Source organism: Dama dama, chromosome 28, assembly GCF_033118175.1.
Source record: "Dama dama isolate Ldn47 chromosome 28, ASM3311817v1, whole genome shotgun sequence".
Lineage (NCBI taxonomy): Eukaryota > Metazoa > Chordata > Mammalia > Artiodactyla > Cervidae > Dama > Dama dama.
This window is the reverse complement of record NC_083708.1, coordinates 42,171,950-42,194,365: the sequence shown is the minus strand read 5'-3', so window position 1 is coordinate 42,194,365 and position 22,416 is coordinate 42,171,950. Positions and strand designations below refer to the sequence as shown.

The following is a 22,416-nucleotide window of genomic DNA, read 5'->3' as shown; positions in this document are numbered from 1 at the left end:
TTGTTCAGCTGGGTTTAAATGTCTCCGAATGTGGGAGAACGATGCCATCTTGTGGACAAGACAGAGCAGGCCCACAAACCCACGTCCTGTGCAGACAGGACAGAGATACATCTCTCTTCAGGGCACTTCATAGGAGACTGACTTTCCTTGGCTACAGCTGTTGACCATTTGTTACCTACTAATATTACAAGACTTATTCCTTTTAACCCATCTCCTGATATTTTGATAGACATCTATATATTATTTCAGACCAAAGACACAACAGTGTAAGCTGATTCATACTAACTTTAAAAACATCAAAGTTTGAGATGATTTTAATTCTCCCCAAAGGCAGAAGAATGAATCAAATTATTTTTTGAGAACTTTCTAGTTGTCATAACTCTAGAATTATGATATGCACAGGAAGTATGTTTAAGATACTATAAACTTGAAGAATGAAAAAGTGTGTTGTGACCTCAAGATAGTACTTCCTGACATCTCAATGGAGTACAGTGTGTGTGCCTCAGTGGAGACCGTAGGATTTATGGTGGCGGTAACTTTCTCTCACTGCAAACTTAAGCATTAAAAGCCCAGGGCATCTTGCCTTTGTATTCTGTCCTATATCTAGCTGTGCAGAGGGGCTCAGTTATCAAAATAAATCAGTTTCTTACAAGAGGGACACAAGAGATGATTTTCTTCCCTATCAAAACCTACTATGTAACTTTTCAGACCTTTTGGAGGTTTTAAAAGACAGTAAGAATGTTTGACTCCTCTTGGCTTAAGGCTGCAGTAATGATTTCAATACCAGTCACACCCTGCATTGAGATGAGCAGATTTTAATTCTGACAGAGTCCTAGGTGCTATAACAATTGGTACAGAGGCTTCTGCTGAAAAGTACCTGAAAGGATGTTTATGCCACACTAGGGGGAAAAAAAAAATGACCCTTTCTTTTGTCCATGATACTTCTCCATTGAAAGTAGAGGCCATGAGGCTAATTTTTAACACTAAAGAATCTGAAATATCTAGTAGGCACCTTTGGAAAATACTCTGGTGAAAGGGAGCTCATGGAAACTGTGTTGGTTTGTTTTACAGTTCAGTGGAACTCAGCATATTAAATGCTGTGGGTTTTTATGCACCACAGCCTGTGGATTCCCAGAAGTGGGAATGCTGCTCTGCCTACTATACTTCCAGGTGTCACTCAAACCTCCCCTCTGACCTAATACAACCACTGTTCATTGTTGATGCAGAATTTGTCCCGATGACCATTCCACTGCTGAGGCCGACTGCTTTCTTCCACTGCTATCTCAAATCCACGATTCCTCCACTGAATATCTGTCACGATCTTTGCTCCTTTCCCATCTCTAGCTTCTTTCCTATTCCCCCCAGTTTCACAGATCTTAAGAGTGACCATGGACTAGCTTTTAAGACTTGAGTAGGAACAGGAGCCCAGGGAGGCGGGACATCAGTATGGAGCTGCTGCTGTCCTCTGATGGGGCTTTAACACACCACCCCCAGAGGGTGGAGCCTCTTAGTCCTCAGAGGCAGATCTGGGCTTTCCTTCCTGTTTGGTTTCCTCAAGGCACGTAATTTTACACCGTTTACTCTTGTTACCCTGGTGTTCTGATAAACTGTCTTGCTACAGCTCCTTCATATTTCCTTTCATCATTTTCCTTTTCTTTCTTTCAGGGGGTACACAGTATGATCAAAATCACCTTATCCTCAACACTGTCAGCAAAGAGAAGCTAACACAAGTGTGGGAAGCCACAGTCCTGTAGACCCGAATAATGAACACAGGAAGAATACTTCTGGAGGTCTTCCAGAGCTACCTTACTTAAACAGAAAGAAAGAAAAAAAAAGGTCTGCTGCTGGAAGCGCGAAGAAGAGAGTAGACCTGTTCCTTCAACAACTCTGAAGTCCTCTTGAATCACGTTCCCATGACCAGGACAACCTCTCATCAAAAGACTGCGATCATTTAAAACAGATCATCTGTCCTCTTGTTTCTTCCCTTTCCTTTCAGGAGCTGCTTAAACAGGGTGCCTCCTTAGCAGCTTTAGGGTGCTTTTTGGAAAAAGTTATAGTAAGACCTTAAGAGACGATGTACGTTTTAAATTATTTCCAAAGATAGAGAACAAACTTACCGATCTTGCAGGCCTACAAGTCCTGTAAACTTTAAAGCGAAGGACAGAAGCTCAAGTTTGTAAGGTAGGAGGACACTTCAGCATCTGAGAAGAAATCATTTATTAGGCCTGTAATTTTGGTCCCTGACCCTCTGTTTTCTGGACTCATTAATTATGCTGTAAAGTGGAGAAAACCTTAGCTGTTCAGACCTATTTTAAGGAACTAAATATAAACCAAGTAGGTTTCTGTTAATATTAAAAATTAGCAAATTTACAAAGATATCATGTCCACGTCCAGTAACGTTTATTAGCAGGACCTGCATTATTCCCACTCACCTGTGGGCCGCTCTAGACTGTCACATGTGAGTATGATCATGACCTAACATCCTCACTCGCCTACAGCTAGTTCTGCAGTGTGAAGCAGGCCTTTGCTCCACTCCGATCTTTTAGCCCAGTTTCCCCCCTCCTAATCAGCTTCACTGGCGCGAGGCCTGCACGGGAGGCCCCAGGGCCCCACTGCTGCTCTGACCACTGGGGGTGGCCTCCCGTCACTTACTTCAGGAAGCAGACACTTGAGGTGTGGAAGGCTCAAGAGGATGACCAGCGGGTCTCTCCAGAAAGAAGAGAGGGAAGGAGGCTGTAAGCAATCCCTGTTGACTGAATCTTGGGACTGAGAACCCTAAAATGCAGCGAGCATTTCAGTGAAGACTGAAAATGCTGAGCCGCTCACTGGCCAAATTGTCCTCGTCACTGAATCCTGGTGCTCCTGTCCATCTATTCCAGTGTGTTCCCAGTGTAAAATGTTGATCCTCTAGAGTCTGTGGTGGGCAATGACGGTCATCAGTAGTTTTCCCGACAGTATTTAAGTCTGCTTGCACGTGTCTGTCCTGTTCTCGGGGGCGCAGCGCCGGCCTTAGGCCTTTATGCACCTCACTGCCTATAGTACAGTGGGGGTAAGGCTGTCTAGTGTGTGTTGAATTTCTCTCTCAAATAAACTTGTTTCTGGTTAACTGTATTGATAAAATCTGAATGGATCCATTCAGGAGCCCTCCGAACAGGGTCAGGGACAGATCAGAAATAAATGTCTGATCACGACATGGCAGGCTTCAGAGCTGCTGGATTAAGGACAGAGAGAGATTTCTGACTGCCCTCACTTCAGACCCGGGGGTAAAAGGGCACACGCCACCCTTCTGAGTGGAGATGCCCCCTCACTACCACCTGGGAGCCCTCCAGGCACCAGGGCTGACGTTCTGAGAAGTCACAAGTGGCTTATTTACAGCTGGAAGAACCTCTTTCTTCTGAGGTCAATTTGTATAGTAATTCTAGAGAAGAGCCTTCATCCGACACACTACAAATGAGCGTCTAGCAGGAAGACACCGAGGAGAAAGCTGCTCACCCAGGTCTCTGTCAGAAGCTGAATGCTAGTGGCTGAGGAGCAGTGAGGAGGAGCAGCAGCAAGGTGGACACTTACCGCCAATGAAGGGAGGGCACAGACTAGAGACTCAACAGCCACAACGGGCTTCCTGGGCAGGTCAGAGCGGAGAACTCTGGGCCCCAGTGGAAGGGTTGTCATTTCCACAGAAGAGTTCCCAGAGAAGCATGTTTCCACTGCTGAAACAGGACTAGCTCTCTTATGTACAAAAGTAAGGGCTTTAAGAAGTTAGAAACTCAAACATCTCCTTTCATTCTCTAAGAGAGGAATGAACCAAATCACCAGCTAGATTCTTATATATGCCCCTGAGAGATTCAGAACTCTGAGGGCTGTGAGGACCGCTCCAGAGCAGAGGAATAAAAACCGAAGGAAACCCTGGCCACTCTGAAGAGTACTCAGTGATGAGTCTAGAAGCTTCAGGAAGCGCTTCATGCGACCACTCCTCCACACGCTGGAGTTTTAACTCTCTCACAAACATTAAGATGATGAAACGGTTTGAGCTACTAGAACAGAGAGTGCCGCAACAGTTTGCCTACGTGCTGTGAAAGAAAACGACAGGCAATTTTCACTGACTTTACAGACAAGCCCACGTGCGGACATTTCATATCGTGTCCTTACTTACGTGCGTGTCCCTCGCACTTGGCACAGGCAGAGCTGGCAGATGGGCAGGCGTGGCAGGCGCCAGGAGAAAGCCCTGGGCAGTGCAAGGGGATGGCCGGGGGTGGCAGTGTGACTGTAAAATCTCTGTGCCCGGCTCAGAAGATGGAAAATTACTGGCAAGAAGGGGTGTGTTTTTTACATTTATATCATGGAACTTGCAGTCTCATCTGGAAAGGGATGGCTGGAAAAAAGCTGGGGCCTGCAGGCACTCACCGAGTAAGAGAGCCAATAATCACCAAACTGAGCGTTTATTTAAACAACGTTAATGACGGTCTTTCCTCGTGCGTGTCCCCTTTCTACCTTCAGGAAGGCTTCTGGAACTTTAGAAAATGGAAAGGTTTTTTCAATAACTGGCTGAATCTGTAAAACACAAGAACGGTTGACCGGTGGGTAAGAAAACCTGCATCGCTCACCACAGATATGTGTGAACTTAGTTTCTTGGGGTCGTCAGCCAGGCCGACCTCTCTCGGGTCTAGGCGGTGCCCCCCCAGTCAGGAGCTCACAGTGGGCCAGGCCACAACTGCACTGCTGCCCCCCTGCTTCTCCTGTCCCCCAACCCCGCCTCTCCCCTGTGACATCTACCACGTGTCCGGCCTAGGTCTCACCCACGCCTGCCTGACCCATGGTCTGCAGCGTGTCTGGAGGACCCATGTGGCCTCTTCACAGACCGCCTCTAGAGCTGAACGCACATCTCAGCCACGCTGTCCTGTGTGGCCGACACCAAAGGAGGCACCCGAAGGTTCCCACTGCGCAGGCAGTGTGCAGGATAGGGACAGATTGTATAAAGGTTGTTAAATATTCGGCATGTCTACTTGACCAGAGCTGCGTGCATCGTGGTTCGGGCCACGTCTTCTGTATCCCCCACAACACCCAACACAAGGTTAGGCACATAGCAGGAGCTTAATAAATGTCACTTAGGTGAAAACTAGTAGGATAACTGGGAAGTGAGAGTCTTCTGTGGGCCCATCTGTGGCTGGAGCTGCCCTGGGGGGCTTTGCTGAGCTGCAGAGCTGGTTAGAATGTACAGGAACGCCAGCTCCTAAAGGCTCGAATACTGCTGGCTCCCTGTGGGGTATCGTTAGCGCTGCCAGCAACTGCCTTTGAAACTGGGACCAGTTAGCGCTCTCTCTCCTCACGCACCCATTTGACTGAACTCATCCTCTTTAAAACTTCAAGCAAAGATCAGTAACTATCCACTTGGCATCTCAGTGAACTAGCTCCCACTGCTCCACAGGCAGGAATCAGTTGTCAGAAGGCATGAGCTTACATCTTGCGACCCTTTTACAAGAGGAAGAAGCACATGCTCTTGCGGTGTTCAGATGGGCCTTCCCTTTGTGTGAATTTCACAGCCCTGCCACCAGAGAGCATCTCAGACCCCAAAAGTCCTCACTACGTGCCAGGCACTCTGAGTGCTCTATGTATCTTACCTCATTTAATCCTGACAGCCACCTCATGAGGTAGGTACTGTTGTTACTCCCTTTTTACAGATGGATATGTTAAGGCACAGAGTTAAATCACCAACGTCACATAACTGTTGAGTGGTAAGACAGGCTTTGAGCTGGTACCAGAGTGTGTACTCTCCCCACTATACACTAAACCTTCTGTACATCATCAGCTGCTTTCTATATCTACTCCCAAAATCTTAAGGGGAGAGAAAGGTAACCAAGGATTATCTGGATTCATCACAGCCTGCATCTTGGCTGGCCTGCCAGCCATGTTAATGGACCCTGCCAGCTCAGGATCCAGGCTGTGTCCAGGTCACTGAGATAGCCCACACGTGGTCCCTAGGCCACCACTCCCACTGCACCTATGGGGGACACCACGGGTTTATAACTGTGGCCCTCCCCAGCAAGCTGAGCATGACCTCAACGTGGCAGCCACTGTGAACAGAACAGATTTGAGCCAGCCTGTTGGAGGAAACCTACTTGCTTTTCTGCTAGAAGAGTGGAAAGCATCCAAGCTGTTCCAGCATGTCCCACCCGGAACCTTATGAACCCAGCCACTGGGACACTGCTTTCTGGATGCTGATTACTTGAAAAGGAATCACCTGAATGCATGCTTAAAATGCAGAGTTCTTGGTCTCCTGTTAGACCAACTCCATCAGAATCTCTAGGGGAGAAGAGTTTTCTGCACATCAGAGAGGGAATCACTACAACCTTCTGCCTTATGCTTAGGGTTCCTGACTTGTGTCAGTTGGGGGCACATCCACCCACTCCACAGAGGGTGAGCATCTTCCTTCTAAGTGCCAGGTGCCGACGCAGGGCAGCACGCAAAGCAGGCACCTGAGAGAGAAATCGAGAAAGGAGGCAACAGGGACTACTAACTCATCACGGAGCAACCAGCAGCAGCGCTATGGGAACCACTCCAGAATGAAGGGCTGCCGGGCAGGCTCCACCCACTTTAGAACCTGGCCAGAGAAGCAGAGTCTGAACTGATGACCCAGGCAGCCAGTGGCGACGGCACGCTTTAATCTGGCTGGTCAGGCCCATTGTGGCGGATAATCCCATGGGGCTGACTGGGGCATAACGGGCATTCAGCTCTTCCCGAAAGTGACAATGAAGAAGAGGCTTTCGATGAACAGGCAGGCAAATGCCACTGCTGGCTGAATATGTGACATCAAACAGAGATTAACGGCATAAAGAGGCAGTGTCTACGCGCAGCCTCACACCAGACCCAGAATGCTTGTTTGTGATGGACAAAGGGATCAGAGCAAAAACCCAGAGGGGAAACAAAGGTTACCCACAGCATGGTGGGGACGCCGCTGCGATGACTGCTGCAGCCCGGCCCGCGCATGGAGCCCTGGTATAAAGCGGCGGGCTGCACACTGCACTTGGGGGCGATGCGGGCGTGCGGGGATGGAAGCTGACTGGGAGCCCACGGCTGCGGCATTCCAGCGTCCCAGTCTCGGACCCAAATTCAAGCTCTCCTGATGGCCCTTCCCTCCCTCAAAGAGTGCACAAAGGCAGGCCCTGACATCCTTCCCCGAGAACAGGGACCGCGGGAACCTCGGGCTCCCTGGCGCAGCCCGGGAACACTGCGGTCAGCAGCAGTGGGGAGCCTCCCACCTCCGAGGCAGAAACCCTCTCGCTGAGAGCTGGTGGGGAGGGGACGCCCCAGGCAGGCCCAGCGGCCAGGGGAGGCTCTCCCTCTGCCCCCACTTCCCCACAGGAATCACTGAACAGTGGAGCCAAAAGGGGTGGGAGGAGTCCGGGGATCTCTGAGCCAGCCTGCTGGACAGATTAGAAACTGAAGCGCATGTGGTTCCGGGCTAAATTCAAGGTCAGAACTCTTAGCAGACGAGCAGAGTGAGGATCCCGGACCCCCGATGTCATCACTGCACAGCATGGGGACACTTTGGGGAGGGAACTCTGAGTCTGTCACCTCTTCCCCAGACCCTAAGCTACAGCCTCTACCAGGCACAGAAACTGACCTCAGAGGGTGGGGAGTATGAGGGGACAGAGGCTCAGGGTGACCTAAAGCCCTGGCACAATCCCAGTCCACCACCGGGGGACAGGCCCAGGGCCCAAGGCAGGGGCAGCAGGACCACAGCTGACCACCACCTCACGGAAACGGGTAGCTCTGAGCTCCTCCACAGGGCCAGGATTTCCAGAGTCAAGGGGAAAAGGAGGCTTAAACGAAGGAGATGTGAAGAAGGAAAGGGTGGCCTTTGCTCAGACTTGCTGTTTCTGAACTCCCTGGCCCAGATGGAAGACTCAAGGCTGGAAGATAGGAGGTGCGGTTAGGAGGTGAGATGGGAGGGGGAGGGGGAGGAGGAGGCTACTCCCCAAGGCAGTAAACACACCCATTCTGGAAGCATCCCGGGACTGTCCCTAGGCCCCCTTGAAAAAAGGCACTCAGAGCCAGAAGGTAAGAGGAGAAACTCGGCCTGCATCTCCCCACAGAAACTTCAGACGCATCTGAAAAACTTCAGCAGCATCAAGGCCAGGAGGTCCATGAGGTCCCTGCCACATGTGGCAAGACAGTGCTCTCCTAGTGGTCCTGGTAACTCAGTCCCTAACCACTACATTCTATGCGGGAGAACAGGAATCCAGTTGCAAATAAAGGAGTTTAAAGTTTTCGAATACAGTTCATTGCAAAATTAGGGCCCAGCCATTCCAAGAGGGGTCTGGAAAATCATCTGCCTCAGAACCTACGGCATGCTCCTATAGCTGTCCTGGCCAAAACCATGCCCGAGCCACATGCAGCTATCTACATTTAATCAAAAGTAAGGAAAACTAACAATTTGCTCCTTCAGTAGCACCAGCCACATTTCAAGTGTTCAACAGCCACATATGGCTAGTGGTTACCACACTAGGCAATGCAGACAGAGACCATTACCCCATTACCATCACTGCAGAAAGTTCTAGTGAACAGTGTTCAGGATGCAACTCAGCGTGGCCAACGCATCTCTCCACACCCTACTGAGCAAAGCAAAATGCCTACCAGCCCTCAGTAACAGTTTTGAATTAAATTCAAATAAGTTCCATAGGGGCTATTCTGATGCTGGCTAAAATAAATAAACCAAGATATGAACAACATCACTCAACCAAGACAAGTGGGTGGTCACCAAGGCTCTTGAATGGACCTGTGGACTCAAATGGCCTTAATAACACACGAAGAACACAGGTGGGCAAACACATACTCAGGAAAATGAAAGTGCACTTGAGCCCCAGCCACCGAGTCCCTCTCCACAGGGGCAGCAACCAACAGTTCAAGTTTCTTTCATGTCTTTTGCTGTTTCACGCATTGTGGTAGGCACCCCAACACCAACAGTTAGCTAAGAAGTATAAGAACAGGAAACGTTTATTGTGCTTAGAAAATGCCAATAAACTTTAGGCATAAGGCACAATTTCAGTTTCAGCCCATTAAACTCAATGTGCTAATTACAAATCATGTTTTTGTTTCACCCTACGGAATTGCAGAACATCTTTGGAATACCCGAGAAACTGGTAATGGTGGTGGTCTGACAAGGAGAAGCCCCGTGACTGAGGGACAGGAGTCAAAGGAGATTCTGTGAGATAACTTTTCCTACCTTTTGGATTTAGAATCTTACAAATGTATTATTCATTCAAAAACTTAAAGCACTTTCAAAGAGTAGGCTCTTCTGGTTCATGGCCACACACTGTCAAATAACAACTGCAGGTCATCTATTGGACACCTGCTAATTAGATTCATCAAGCACTCAGCCAAAGCCTGGAAGGGTTTCAACGTCCTCATCCAACTTAACAAGCTTTACTAACCACATAATATGTAAGTAGATCTGTTCTGTTATCCTTTCCAATTTTCCAGTGTAGACAGGCAATGACCTCTCACGCCCACAACAAAGCAGGATGCACAGGACAGCTGACCTCTTCGTGGGTCCAGGGTCACATATCAACCACCACAGTCCTAGAGCCCTTCATGGTCAGAAAGGAGCCCAAACGGCCCTGGTGAGAAGAGGATCAAAGGTCAAAAGACCACCTCCTCAGTCACCCTTGGAGGAGGACATGACACCCAAAGGGCATCTTTATTTCTACTATGTCCTCTTTTAGCCATGCCACCTGGTATCTACCAGATTTAGTGGGGACACATACACAAGTCACCTCTCTTTGTTGCATAACTAGTAATTTCTAGATAGAGTCACAATATTTCAAATGCAAAAGAGTGATGATAAGCATGCGGTCAGTCTAGAGCAGATGTTAGGACAAGTGTGGTGACTTCCGAGGATGGGGACCTCTCTAAGGATGGGGCTTCATCCCCATTCAGCACTATATAGAACTATGGGCCATATTACCTGATGACAGCTCACCTCCTTCTTCCTAGAAATAAAATAGTCCCTCTGGGGGATGCGCAGAGAACCCTACAGAGAGGCATGCAATTCCAGTCATGACAAGCCTGTCCCTGTTCACCCAGTACACATCAACACTTAGAAATCTGAGAAAAGGCATGCAAACTTGGGACCAAAATATTCTGGAAAGAGTAATGAGCCACTTTCTATCATAGCTTCCTTGCCTGTGATAGTACAACAACAACAAACTAAATGCACAAAAAGCAACCAGTAATTTCCTAAAAACATTCTTTTCCAAAACCAAAGTGGAAAGATGAAATGAGCCAGCAAGGGGCAGGTGTCAACATGGGAAAACCCATCTCAAGAGGCTCTTTCCACGTGGCTTAGCAAGGATCATGTTGCCTTGCTCCAACTCTTTCCCTGCCCACCGTAAAATGACCGGGACAGGTCAGTTTTAAGCTCAAGTCCCAGATCAGCTCCAAGCACCAAGCGCGCCGCTTCATGGTGGGAAGTGACAAGCACAGACTGGGGTCAGGAAGTACGAGCGCTGGTCCCACTTCTGCAAACCAGAACGTGTCCCTTTATCCTTTCGAGTCAATTTTCTCATCTATAAAATGATAATCATTGTATCTGTGACCTCATGCAACCCTCAGGGTATATAACTTTCCCCATTCTGTAATTCCATATAATTTCTCAATAAAAATCATAAATATCAGCACCAGAATATGAATTTGCCCTCTGGGTTATTCTTCCAGAGGTGGCATGTTTGGGCCATGAAAACCACGTAAGAACTTAAACAAGCAGGTAGTAGCCGAGGAGTCTTTCTCAACTTCCATCAACTCTGAGAGGCCTTCTGACACCCAAAAGCTCGGCTTTAGAGAGCAGTCCCTCCCCGTCAAGTCAGGACAGATTCAAATAGAAACACCAGCCAGCTGTCTCCACCAAAATCTCCATCATTCTGAACCACGTCCTGCCCACTGACCCTCTCAGACATACCGTTTATTTGCCATCAATTTTATTACACTGGCCTGGGGACGTGAGACCCGGTGACCCAATGTCTAGTCCAGTTCTACTGAGGTTGAGAGTCACAGTGTTTGTTCCCCTTGATCATCTGGAAATCTGCTTGCCTCCAAAGCAGGCTCACCCTCAGAAGCTCAAGAAGCAATCCAACTGTAAACTCACAAGGGTATCCCCACCTTTGTGCAACGACTGTCTTCACGGCACCTTCTTTTCAGGACTTGTTATCAAAATGTTAGTAGTCTAGCTGTAGATCCCAGCTCTACTGCCATCTAACCAAGTGTCTCTGAGAAAAGCATGTAAGCTCTCGGGGCCTGCCTCTCGTATATAAACCAAGGGGGCTGTCCTAGATGGCATACGCTCTTTCTCAAACGCAGCAGTCTGTGGCTATGACTCCCACGGAGACAGAGCCCAAAACCCAGCACTTGAATCTGGCACATAAGGCAGTGTGGACACTGGCCGAGCCTGCCTCTGTACAGCTCCCACTGACCGGGCTTGCTAGGAAGGTCACCCAGGGGACCAGGGTCACTTACCTTTCCTGCCTCCACCAGTTCCGCAATGTCATCTAGACATGGACCGCTGGCCATGAAAAAGGCCCAGCGATAATGGACTCCTTGCCAGAAATGCTAAAAAGAAAACAAAACGTGTCAAATTTCAGAAAGGAAGAAATCTAATTAAATGCAAATTTAGGGAAACGTATTTCCTGGATGACTAAGACAGACAAACTGCTTCCCCATCTCCTGCTGCCGCAATGGGCTGTACCCCCAACATGGTGACTGACAGACAATAGATGCTCGTGAATGTTTCATAACTGAGTGAGTGAACAGAGATACAGCCATGTGAAGTCGGGTTTCTTCCCCAAGTTGTGAGTGTCAGGCAAGCAAGCACAGGAAAGCTCTTTTTTCAAGGGCAGTCTCACTAGTCTCACACACTCGGTTTCTCCCTTACAGGACGTGAGGGGCTGAGACCTCTAGACTTTCCCTACCAAGGTGTGAATAAAGCCCCGAGGCATCAGAAAAGGTTTTACCTAATTCAGGAATGCTTCAGGGGCAGTAAGGCACCAAAATATGATCTTAGACAAGAAATCCAATCACAATTTTTTTTTTCTGGCTCAGAGGAATAAGACAGTTTTAAAAGCAAAACGAAGTGCAAAGGTCCTCATGTGTCACGGCTGGACCTTCCTCTATAATTACACCGGGTTCCAAGTCACTGCTACGATGGGACAAAACGCCCCCCCAGATGAAGATTAGCAAAAATCTTATACCAAGAAGGTTCATGACCACTCTACTGACTTACCCACTTTTGATTATTCTTCATGTCGGAGGTAGGGTAAGCCATTATCAAAACAGCAAGTGAGCTGAGGTTCTCTGTGATACCTCAATGACCCTCCCAACTAAACATCATCAGATGAGAGCGATCCAGAGGTAGGACGGGGCCAGCCAGTGTCCACCTGCCGCCTCCCTCCCCACACCTGCCCACCACCGTCCGGCGAGCACAGACTTTCTGCACTGAGCTCACTACTGCCTCACGGCATGACAATCAGTGACCATCTCGGCATGAAGCTGGCAGGGGCAACAGACCTCCCCCGCTGCTCTGCCTCAGGCCTCGATGGTTGTGTCACGGAGGTCAAGTTACCTCTTTTTTTAATTAATTTATTTATTTTACTTTAAATATTGTATTGGTTTTGCCATACATTGCCTTGAATCCACCATGGGTGTTCATGTGTTCCCCATCCTGGTAAAGGGGAACCCCCTGAACCCCCCTCCCACCTCCCTCCCCATCCCATCCCTCTGGGTCATCCCAGTGCACCAGCCCTGAGCACACTGTATCATTCATCGAACCTGGACTGGCGATTCGTTTCACATATGATAATTTGCATATCAAGTTACGTCTTTCAGCCTGTATCCTGGCCTGTAGGATGGAGGCACCACCACCTAGCTGACGGGGATGTTGAAGGGACTAAATGCAAATGTATGCAAAGTGACCCAGGCTGATGGAAGTCTCCAGAGGGCACGCTCTCGGCTCAGGGCACTCTCGGTATGCCATTTAAATACTATGATCTTCTGTGTGTGTCATAGCATGAAAGAAGTCAGGAAGCGCTGGTCTAGGGAACTAACTACAACAAACAAGGCTTAGGCAGCTAGACAACAGAGGCACTGGTCTGTCCCAAACTTACAGCAGGTCCAGTTAATTACAATCACAGGAGACCTGTTCATGTACTTCTCCATAAGGACTGGCCTTATCAACTACAATGAAAACATTCTGGTAATTGCTCAGGGTTTTAAAGAAGGAACAGTGATGGTCACAACGGCCGGATCTACGGTTCTTCACAGCAGGTTGCTCTGTACAGTGAAACTTTTGGTCTGATACAGCAGAATTTTTACATTCTGCTCCAAGGGGTCTGTGGTTTCTTTTTTCCCCAGGCCATTACAGGAGAGAGTAAACCAAAGCAGGCAGGCACTACAATGAGGCTTTAACTGTGCACATTCTCAGGAAGACATGAGAAACTACTTAAAAGGTTTTTGCAGGAGATTACCACTATCATCTTTCAAGAAAGGGAAAGGAAAATGAAGAGAGCTAGGCCTGTTTTACTCTCAGAGGACAACTCTGAAGCTCAACCTGTTAGAGGTCTCCCTCAAACACCAACTGTGAAATCTTAGGGAAAACTTCAACTTGTATGTTAAAGCACTTGGGAAGCCTGGGTTTGATGAAAAGGGAAAGGAGAGACAAAGGTCAGCTAGGATTCCTCTCTCCACAGTGCAGCGCCCTGTGGACACTGCTCCTGGGTGCCGTCTGAGCCAAGGGAAAGGAAGGAACCTGGAGCGCACTGCCCGGTCTGTTCACTCCTGTCACCCAGACCCAGTGCCTAAGGACTGAGCAGTGTCCCCTCCATCACGGCCCTTCCCCTCACCTCTGTCAGGACAGAGCAATCAGGAGACTTAAAGTCCTAAACCCCACCCCCAAGAGCTTCCAAAGTAATTTCTAGAACCAGGAAGAAGCTGAAGATACTTATTGAGCCAGTCGCCTTGCAAATATAGCGCAGTGGAGCTCAACATACAATCTTTTTACCCTCGAGGAAACTTCTACTGCCTTTCTCCTGAGCCTGAAGTAGTTTGCCAAATTGGGGGAAAAAAAAAAAAAAAGGCATGTATCTTTATATTTTTATATCACTTATTCCATTTGAGGTACTGGTATATCTCAGTGTCACTACCATGAAAACACCCGGCTCTATGCTGTCTTAATAAAACTTCCACCTTCTTACACAAGAGACTTATGCATTAAGACGGAGAAACAGAGAGAGGGCCATCAGGCACAGACAAGAAAAAAAAAACAGAAGCTGTATCATTCGGAATCCAGAGAGGTAACATAGCTAATCATAAAGGCTAACATTTAATAAGCGCATCTTAGGTACTAGGCGTTGTGCCAAGTTCCTCACATGGAAGATCTCATTTAATTCCTACAACACACAGTAAGGGAGACCCCATGAGCCGCATTTCACAGGTGAAGATGCGGAGGCTTAGTGACACTGAGTCATTTTCACGGGTTACACAGCTACCAAAGCGGAGGCAAGAATTTGTACCCAGTCAGTATGGGACTCCAGAGTTTCTTTTCTCTTGGAGGAGAAAAGGCTCAGAGGAAACCCAGTCCCAGAAGCCTGAGGGGCCTGCTGGCTCGCGCCAACCAAGACTCTACTCCTACCTTCAACGTCTTAGAGCCCACGGTGACGCCTGTCTGCAGCATGCCGTCCGCGATGCCCAAGCGGTCCACGTTCAGGAGGAAAGGGGTCACCAGAGTCACATACGTGGCTCCCGACCACTTCCTGAGAAAATTCAGAGCCCACGTTTCGGTAGATCCGCCAACATTGTCGAGGATAAAGTCAAACCTGGAGAGGAAGAACCACATCAAAACGTCCTGGTCAGCCTTTACCCGGGGCTCCAAGCCGCCTTCATCCCCTCCACCAGTTAGCCCCATGGTTTGCTTCCATGACAGCTCACAAACAGCAGAAGGGTGGCTGCTCGGACAAATGAGAAGAGGCACATCTACTTACTGGGTTTTCTCCAAGGTAAGTCAAATGTGATTACTTTTTTAAAATCACAAAATCATCTTATTTTCTAATACTTTAAAAATGACTTACACAAGTGGTTTTCAACTGAGAGTGATTTTGGTCCCCAGGAGACATATTAGGCAATGTTTTGAGAGATTTTTAGTTGTGACAATTGGGAGAAGTGGTGGCAAGGGGGTATTAGCATTTGTAGGCTGGGGGTGATGACTAAACATCCTAAAACACACAGAAAATAAGTATCCAGCCTCAAAATGTCAATAGTTGAAAAACTAAAGTTGCCAAGGCTGAGACACCTTGACTCAAGCTTTATAGAAAACTGCAAAGCGATTCATCCAGTGTAAGTCACAGTACTCTTTACTGCATGTGAGTACTTAAGACAGGAGTACGTTAGATTTTGACCCACATGAGTGATTTGCTTTTATTCCCTTCACAATCAGATCTGTGTGTAGAAGCATCCTCTTCACCTTCTGGAATTTTCTTTTGGTTTCACATACAACATCAGCGCAATGCCTACAGAGGAGTCGGCAGCCTGCTCTCCACCTTCAGTTCTGCTCTAACTGCCAGACACACAGTCATGACGCAGTCCACAGGAACCAGCAGATATTCAACTCCTTAAATCTAACCTAAGATTGCTGTAATCACTATATTCCACTTCAAGGGAATAAAACCCAAAGAAGTTTTAAAATACTTTTGAAAACAAAGATCTATTTACAGAATGCATGCTTATACATCAAGCAAGCTAATAGAGAAAATTCCTTTTCCATAAACCCTTTTTCCCTTCTAAATTCATCTGCATGAAGTCAAACATCAAAGCTTCTAAAACCAATTTTGGCCAACTTTGTGGCCCTTGAATCTTTCATGGGACTAAACTAAACAAGGGCAAATAAAAATTTAAGCATATGAAGTGAAGAGTGACCTTACTAGATTATCCTTCTCATTAGAATAAAAAAAAAAAAAGAAAATTCATGACTGTCAGTTTCTACTTTTAAGTTCCTATTTATTCCCAAATTTTAGATAAACAAATATGATTTATAATTTAAATTATACAAATTAAATATAATTTAGATATAATTATTTAAATTAAATATAATTTAGATAAAACTTCAGGGCAGCCTGAAACTGAAAGTCACTCAGTCATGTCTGACAGTCCATGGAATTCTCCAGGCCAGAATACTGGAGCGGGTAGCCTTTCCCTTCTCCAGGGGAACTTCCCAACCCAGAGATCACACCCAGGTCTCCCACATTGCAGGCGGATTCTTCACCAGCTAATTTCACAAGGGAAGCCTGAGAATACTGGAGTGGGTAGCCTATCCCTTCTCCAGCGGATCTTCCCAACCCAGGAATCGAACCGGAGTCTCTTGCATTGCTTGCAGGTGGATTCTTTACCAACTGAGCTATGAGGGAAGCCATGGCATCACAGAGGACAGCCTACCATTATAGAATTGGCACTGCCTGGAAAAAGTAGTCCAGAGACCAGGCTGCAGACCCGGCTCTCCCACTAATGATGAAGTGGCATCATCCTGAGCACGAAAAATACTCCTAAATTCTCTGCCCCTTATCTTCTTGGCTGTAGCATGACAGAGTGGGGCTGAAGGACTTCAAAGCCCTTTCCTGTTGTAAAATCCTAGGATTCAAATCTAAAAGGCCATTTGGAAAGAGGAACAAATTTATTCTAGGTGGATTAAGAGACCAACCTCCAGGCAGAAGCTGCAAAGATCAATTTTAACTAAGCAGTCATTCAAAAAATAACAGCCTGCGTTTGTGAGCTAGTGAAGTTCTCTGACTGGAAAAGAGCAAACGGGAGGAGCAAAGCCCCTGGACAGAGCGCGGAGGAGCAGTGAGGTGCAGAGGGGAGGCCGGCCTGTGTGCGCGCCTGCCTTCACCCGCCAGGGCTCCTCTTCTCTGGAGACAGACTTCGGACACGCATAAAACTAAAGGTGGACAGCAGGGAGACGGTCGGCCTTGGCCTGTCTCCTGCGGCTATTCCTAGAAGCAGCAGAAGAGAGGTGACCGGCTGACATTACTACTATGTGGAAGCCTAGGTCTTTTTCTCTTTTTTTAAACCTATGAAAATATACTTTTACTTAAAGTGAGCAACAATAATTAGCTTCTGAAAACTAATTTAAGGGACTTCCCTGATGGTCCAGTGGTTAAGACTCCATGTTCCCAACGCAGGGGGCCTGGTTTGATCCCTGGTGGAGAACTAGATCCCACATGCCACAACTAAGACCTGGCACAGCCATACGAATAAAAAAAAAACTAATTTAAAAAGGAAAAATCTTTGAAACAGAAGCAGTGAAATAGCTCCTGAGACACTCTGCTGCAGCTTTGCCTGGGCTGAGTGAAGACCAGGTTCTGAAACACCTCCCTGTCTCTGCCTGAGCCACAGTCAGGATGGACGGGGGCCTGAGAGAATTCCAGAGTCCGCTCCCACTTGGTATGTTTGCTCAAATAACAACCTGGCATTCAGGTGCAGTGACAACATTCACAGGCTTCCAATACTGGTGTCTACATGGCCTTTGCTTCTCTGAAACCCCCATTAAAAAGGCAAAACACTAATAACATATGTCATGTACTGCTCTATGTTCTACTCGTGGTGACAAATGCCACTGGGGGAAATAAACTTCCAATCTGGCCTTCTTACACACCAGCAATAAAAGTTAACTTAAAAATTAGCAATAGGCCAGGTAAGCAAAATATCTTCCTCAGTACACAGTTCATGATCGTGCTATATTAACATCTGGAGAAAAAACAGACACCAACCTAAATGACCTCTAGTGACACGAAGTGTTTTCACAGACTCTTCTTTAAGACACCAACATGACTGTAAGGCCACCAAACCATCTCAGGCATGCATTATCAATCGTCCTTGTTCCCACCTTCCCAATGTGCACACTGTTTGGATACATACGGCTTTGAAGATTTCAACTGCTCTTCCACACTTCCAGATTTGTAATCGATCACATCATCTGCCCCAAGCTTCCTCACAAGTTCACTGGCATCCTGGGAGCAGACTGCTGTCACATGAGCATCCCATGCTTTCATCACCTGCCCAAAAAGGAAAAAAAAAAGGGGGGAGGGGGGCAGAAAAACTGCATTAAACAAAAAACAGTTGGCACCACATGATATCCATACATCAGCTTAATCTCTAGACAATTCTAAGTGCTTTGTCTTAACAAGAACTACAGGAAGCCATTTGCCAGAGGCTAGTAAAAATGACTAAATTTTTGTTCACAAAGAAAGATCCAAAAAACAGATCTCATTTTCCCTTGACGGGACAGTGAGTCACCTTAATTTCGTGAAGTTATAACCAACTCATTTAAAGAAGGGCTCAGAGCCTCACCAGCCATCAGAAAAGACAAAAGTTGATGGCCTTAAGCTTAGCATTTTCAATGATGACAAAGGTAATGGGGGGAAAAAAAAACACATCCTCAGAAAATAACTATTTCAAATGCATCCACAACATAAAAACACAACATCACTTCATTTGCACCTCCAGTAAGTAGAACCTTGAGTCAGACAACTGCATTAAAGCAATCAGGTACTGGGAAATAAGTGAAAGGTGCTATTAAAAATGGGGGAGGGAAATGTGGTCATTTTACTTCCAAAACATGGATCAGGTCCTCCTCTCCTTTGGAGTAAAAAGACCTAAATAAATGGTTTGCGGGATTTAAAATGCAGATACTTTATATCTTAAAATAACTAGACAAATATAAAGAAGGATTCAGGATTAAGTATCCAGAAAGCCTCATGCTCCAAAATTGCTGTCATTCTTTCCTACAATGGCAATTTCATACAATTAAAAGGGAGCCATTATCAGCAAAAATCTGAGAACAGTTACTTGATGTTCACTGAGAAATTTTCAAATGGACAGTTGTAGGTCATAACAAATTAGTTGTTTTCTCATTCCTGTCCTCAGTATCAATTTCCCAAGCTTCCTTGATATAAGTTGTAGAGGTTCATAAGAATAAGTGAGATCTGTGTTCTGATCACTACTGAAACGCCAATCAGTGGTACATACACAAAGGCTGGAGATCTGTTAACTACAAAAAAAATAAAGGATTTAAAAACTATTCATAATCTTATCTAACTTCTCACTTTTAAAAAGTAATATTAACCAAGGAATATACCCTGGATATCTGAGGAGGAATTAAAACATTTAAGCTGACATCAAATATGATATTTTATGTTTATGGGCCAAAAACAGAGAGAATTAAGTATAATGACACGTTGCTTTCAACATCAAGTCCTAAACTCAACTCAAATATGTGAAGAATACAATCCAAGGTGAATATCTAGTATCTGTAGAAAAAAGAAACTGTCAAGAAGAAAGGAAACTGTCTTCTAAGCACCAATATTTAATTTGTGCTTCTCTTAAACAGTATTAAATAGAAAGAATTTGTCACATCTTGAGAAGTTCCATTAATTTTTTTCCAAATTTCTAGATTTTCCTCTCCTACTTAGAACTATCTACTATCACTGCTGTTGTTGACGTTTAGTCGCTTCTTCATGCCTGGCCGTTTTGCAACCCCATGGACTGTAGCCTACCAGGCTCCTCTGTCCATGGGATCTTCCAGGCAAGAACACTGGAGTGGGTTGCTATTTCCTCCTCCAGGGAATCTTCCCATCTACTATCACTGCACACTACTGAAAGGTTTTAAAGCAGCTTTAGATCTAAAAACAATTTTATGTAAACTGTTAAAAATAATAAGAAGAAATAATACAACACAAGGAGACGTCTCTAAGGCAGACAGCACTCCGACCGGGACAGCAAGCTGGCAGCCACTCCAAGAGCTCTCCATGTGCCCTCCCTCCCAAAAGTCACCATCACCCTGATGCTTAGAGTAAATCACCTCCTTGCATTAAAAAAACAAAAAAAAAGGTTTTATTATCCAAGTATGTATTTCCTAGATACTACAGTTTAGTCCTGTGCATTTTAAAAATATGTCCTTTTTTTTTTTTTTTTTTTTTAAACTATAGGCTCCTCTTCTATCCCCCCTTCACTTAAAATTTACCTGCAAAGGAATCTAGGCTATGTACCCTGCAGAGTTTTCCCCTGGAAACTCTGGAATTTCTGCCTGCACACCTGGGACAGTTCCACATACTACTCTGTCCTCTGTGTTTCCTGTTTATATCCTCTTAGCAATATTAAGAACAGCATCTGCAAACTATGGAAGGCTGAGCATGTCTGCTTGTCCCTCTTTTTATTAAATCTCAGTGGTTGTCTGCTGGTGGTTGCAAAACGGTGCTATTCTCTCTCTCCTGTTTTCACTTAGTAGTTGGAATACTTTATAAAGAAACGCCTCTCCTCATATGCTACTTTGTTTATTCAGGTGTACAATTCATATAGAAAGGGCAAATAATTGTTTCCTTTTTTAGTTTATAAAATAATAAATTGGTTTCCTATCATCTTCCAAGTGACTTTAAAAAATATCATCATGAACTCATTTAAGTCATGGATTTAAAAATATTTGGAAGCTTTCATTCTTTTGTAACTATCATGACTATTTCTGAAGCTCAAACTGTCTTCTTTGATAACCTTTAGGAATTTCTTCAAGTTGGCTGCTGAGTCTTTTTGACATGATTCAACTAGTCATTACTAACTTCTCTGCTATTTTATATATTCTACGCTCATTCTTATACATTTCATGCCATAGGTCTGGAATCTGCCATTACTCCAAGGCCGTGAATTTTTGTGTGCATGTGAGCAATGACATTTCAAGAGTCAGTTTTGCATACACACATATACAAAATAGCTCTTGAGTTCATTTTGAATCTTTCAATTCAAACTCCGGACTATCAAGTTTTTACTTAACCTCTATTACATCTGTATCTCCTTTCTTCCACTACTAAAATCCTGATGGTCAAAGACAAAGGGGATTATAGAATTAAAATATGCCATAAATACCCAAGTGTTCTATTGTATATCACACACATACCAGTCTCTGAATAATAGTACTAAAATCATGCCCAATATGATCAATGAAAGCATTCAAATAATTTTACATATGCTTTCCCACTATTCCTCCTTTTTAAAAACAGCTGTACTGTTTACTTTGACAGAGTTACACTGTACTCTCTAAGCCGTCATGAAGTTTTAGTTCTACAGATAACTGTATATTTAACATTTACCACCAGTCCTTAGGGTTATGTCTCTCTAGCCATTTTAGTTTTCAGAAGCTCATTTTCTAGTATATTTCTCAGAAAGAGATCAGAAGAACATACTCCTCAAGTTCGTGCATGTTATTAACAGTTCGTATATGTCCTTTAGTATACAGAGGCCAGTTTTGCTGTATATAAAATTTTAGCATATTCTTTCTCAAGTGTCTTAAATGTTACTCCAACTCCAGCCCCAGCATTAAAGCACTGTTATCAAAAAGTGCTGATAATCTAATTTTACTCATATGTCACATTCTTTTTTTTTTTTTAAAGATGTCCCAAAGTTTTTTTTATTTTTCTCCTTTTCTTTAAAGGTCAGTAATTTTGCTAGTTTCCCTTGATACTGCTCATTCTGGGCCCATGTTCTTCAATAAGCACTCCAGCCATTGAATATGTAGTTTCAAATCATTTAACTTCAGGGAAGTAGGGAAGTTTCTTGAATTACGGGTTTTAGCATTTGTTTTATTCCCTCATTTTGGTTTTCCTCATCAGAGACTCTCATTGATACAGCAATTTCCTTTCTTATCTTCAATACATGACACTTTTCTCTTGAATCTATCTTTATCTCTTCCTTTCTTTGCAATTTACAATTTTTCTCTTTACACATTGTTTCTACTGCTGCGCCGCTGCGGTTTAGTCTAAAGTCATGTCCGACTCTTTGTGACCTGGTGGACTTTAGCCCGCTAGGCTCCTCTGCCTATGGTATTTTCCAGGCAAGAATACGGCATTATGTGTTGTGTTTGAGTTCCTACTAGTTTGAAAAGTGAAAGTCGCTCAGTTGTGTCCGACTCTTTGTGACCCCATGGACTGTAGCCTGCCAGGCTCCTCCGTCCATGGAATTCTCCAGGCAAGAATACTGGAGTGGTTAGCCATTCCCTTTTCCAGGGGATCTTCCTGACCCAGGGATCGAACTCAGGTCTCCCGCATTGTAGGCAGATTCTTTACTGTCTGAACCACCAGGGAAGCCCTCCTTCTAGTTTAGTCTTTTGTTATTTCTTTTTACTTTATTTCTGAGTTTTTCCAATTCTGATTTATTTTATTCATGTCTTTGTATTTTGTAAAATGTTCTTTTTAGCTCGTTTTGAAATTGCAGGTTTCATTTTGATGTTTTCTCATGTGTTTTCCTTATCTGTAGATACGTTATTCTACTCTTCATGGTTTCTTTTTCTCACAATAACTTTGTATGGGATTAAACCTTGATATTTTTCTATTAATCAATTGT

General features: G+C 45.3%; 2 protein-coding genes across 2 annotated transcripts in view; one reads left to right on the top strand and one right to left on the bottom strand.

The window, feature by feature from the left end:
• The window catches only part of CRYBG1 (crystallin beta-gamma domain containing 1), a 223,908-nt gene extending 220,797 nt beyond the window's left edge, over positions 1-3,111 (top strand). Inside the window, exon 22 of the mRNA XM_061131909.1 lies at positions 1,666-3,111. Within this exon, the coding sequence (XP_060987892.1) occupies positions 1,666-1,754 (89 nt within the window). The 3' untranslated portion in view covers positions 1,755-3,111. The remainder of the gene's footprint in view (positions 1-1,665) is intronic.
• Positions 3,112-4,420: 1,309 nt separating this feature from the next.
• RTN4IP1 (reticulon 4 interacting protein 1) overlaps positions 4,421-22,416 on the bottom strand; it is a 49,313-nt gene continuing 31,317 nt past the window's right edge. Inside the window, exons 6-9 of the mRNA XM_061131912.1 lie at positions 17,947-18,083; positions 14,672-14,855; positions 11,506-11,598; positions 4,421-4,548 (exon numbers count right to left, since the gene is read on the bottom strand). Coding sequence (XP_060987895.1) covers positions 4,441-4,548; positions 11,506-11,598; positions 14,672-14,855; positions 17,947-18,083 — 522 coding nt within the window. The 3' untranslated portion in view covers positions 4,421-4,440. The remainder of the gene's footprint in view (positions 4,549-11,505; positions 11,599-14,671; positions 14,856-17,946; positions 18,084-22,416) is intronic.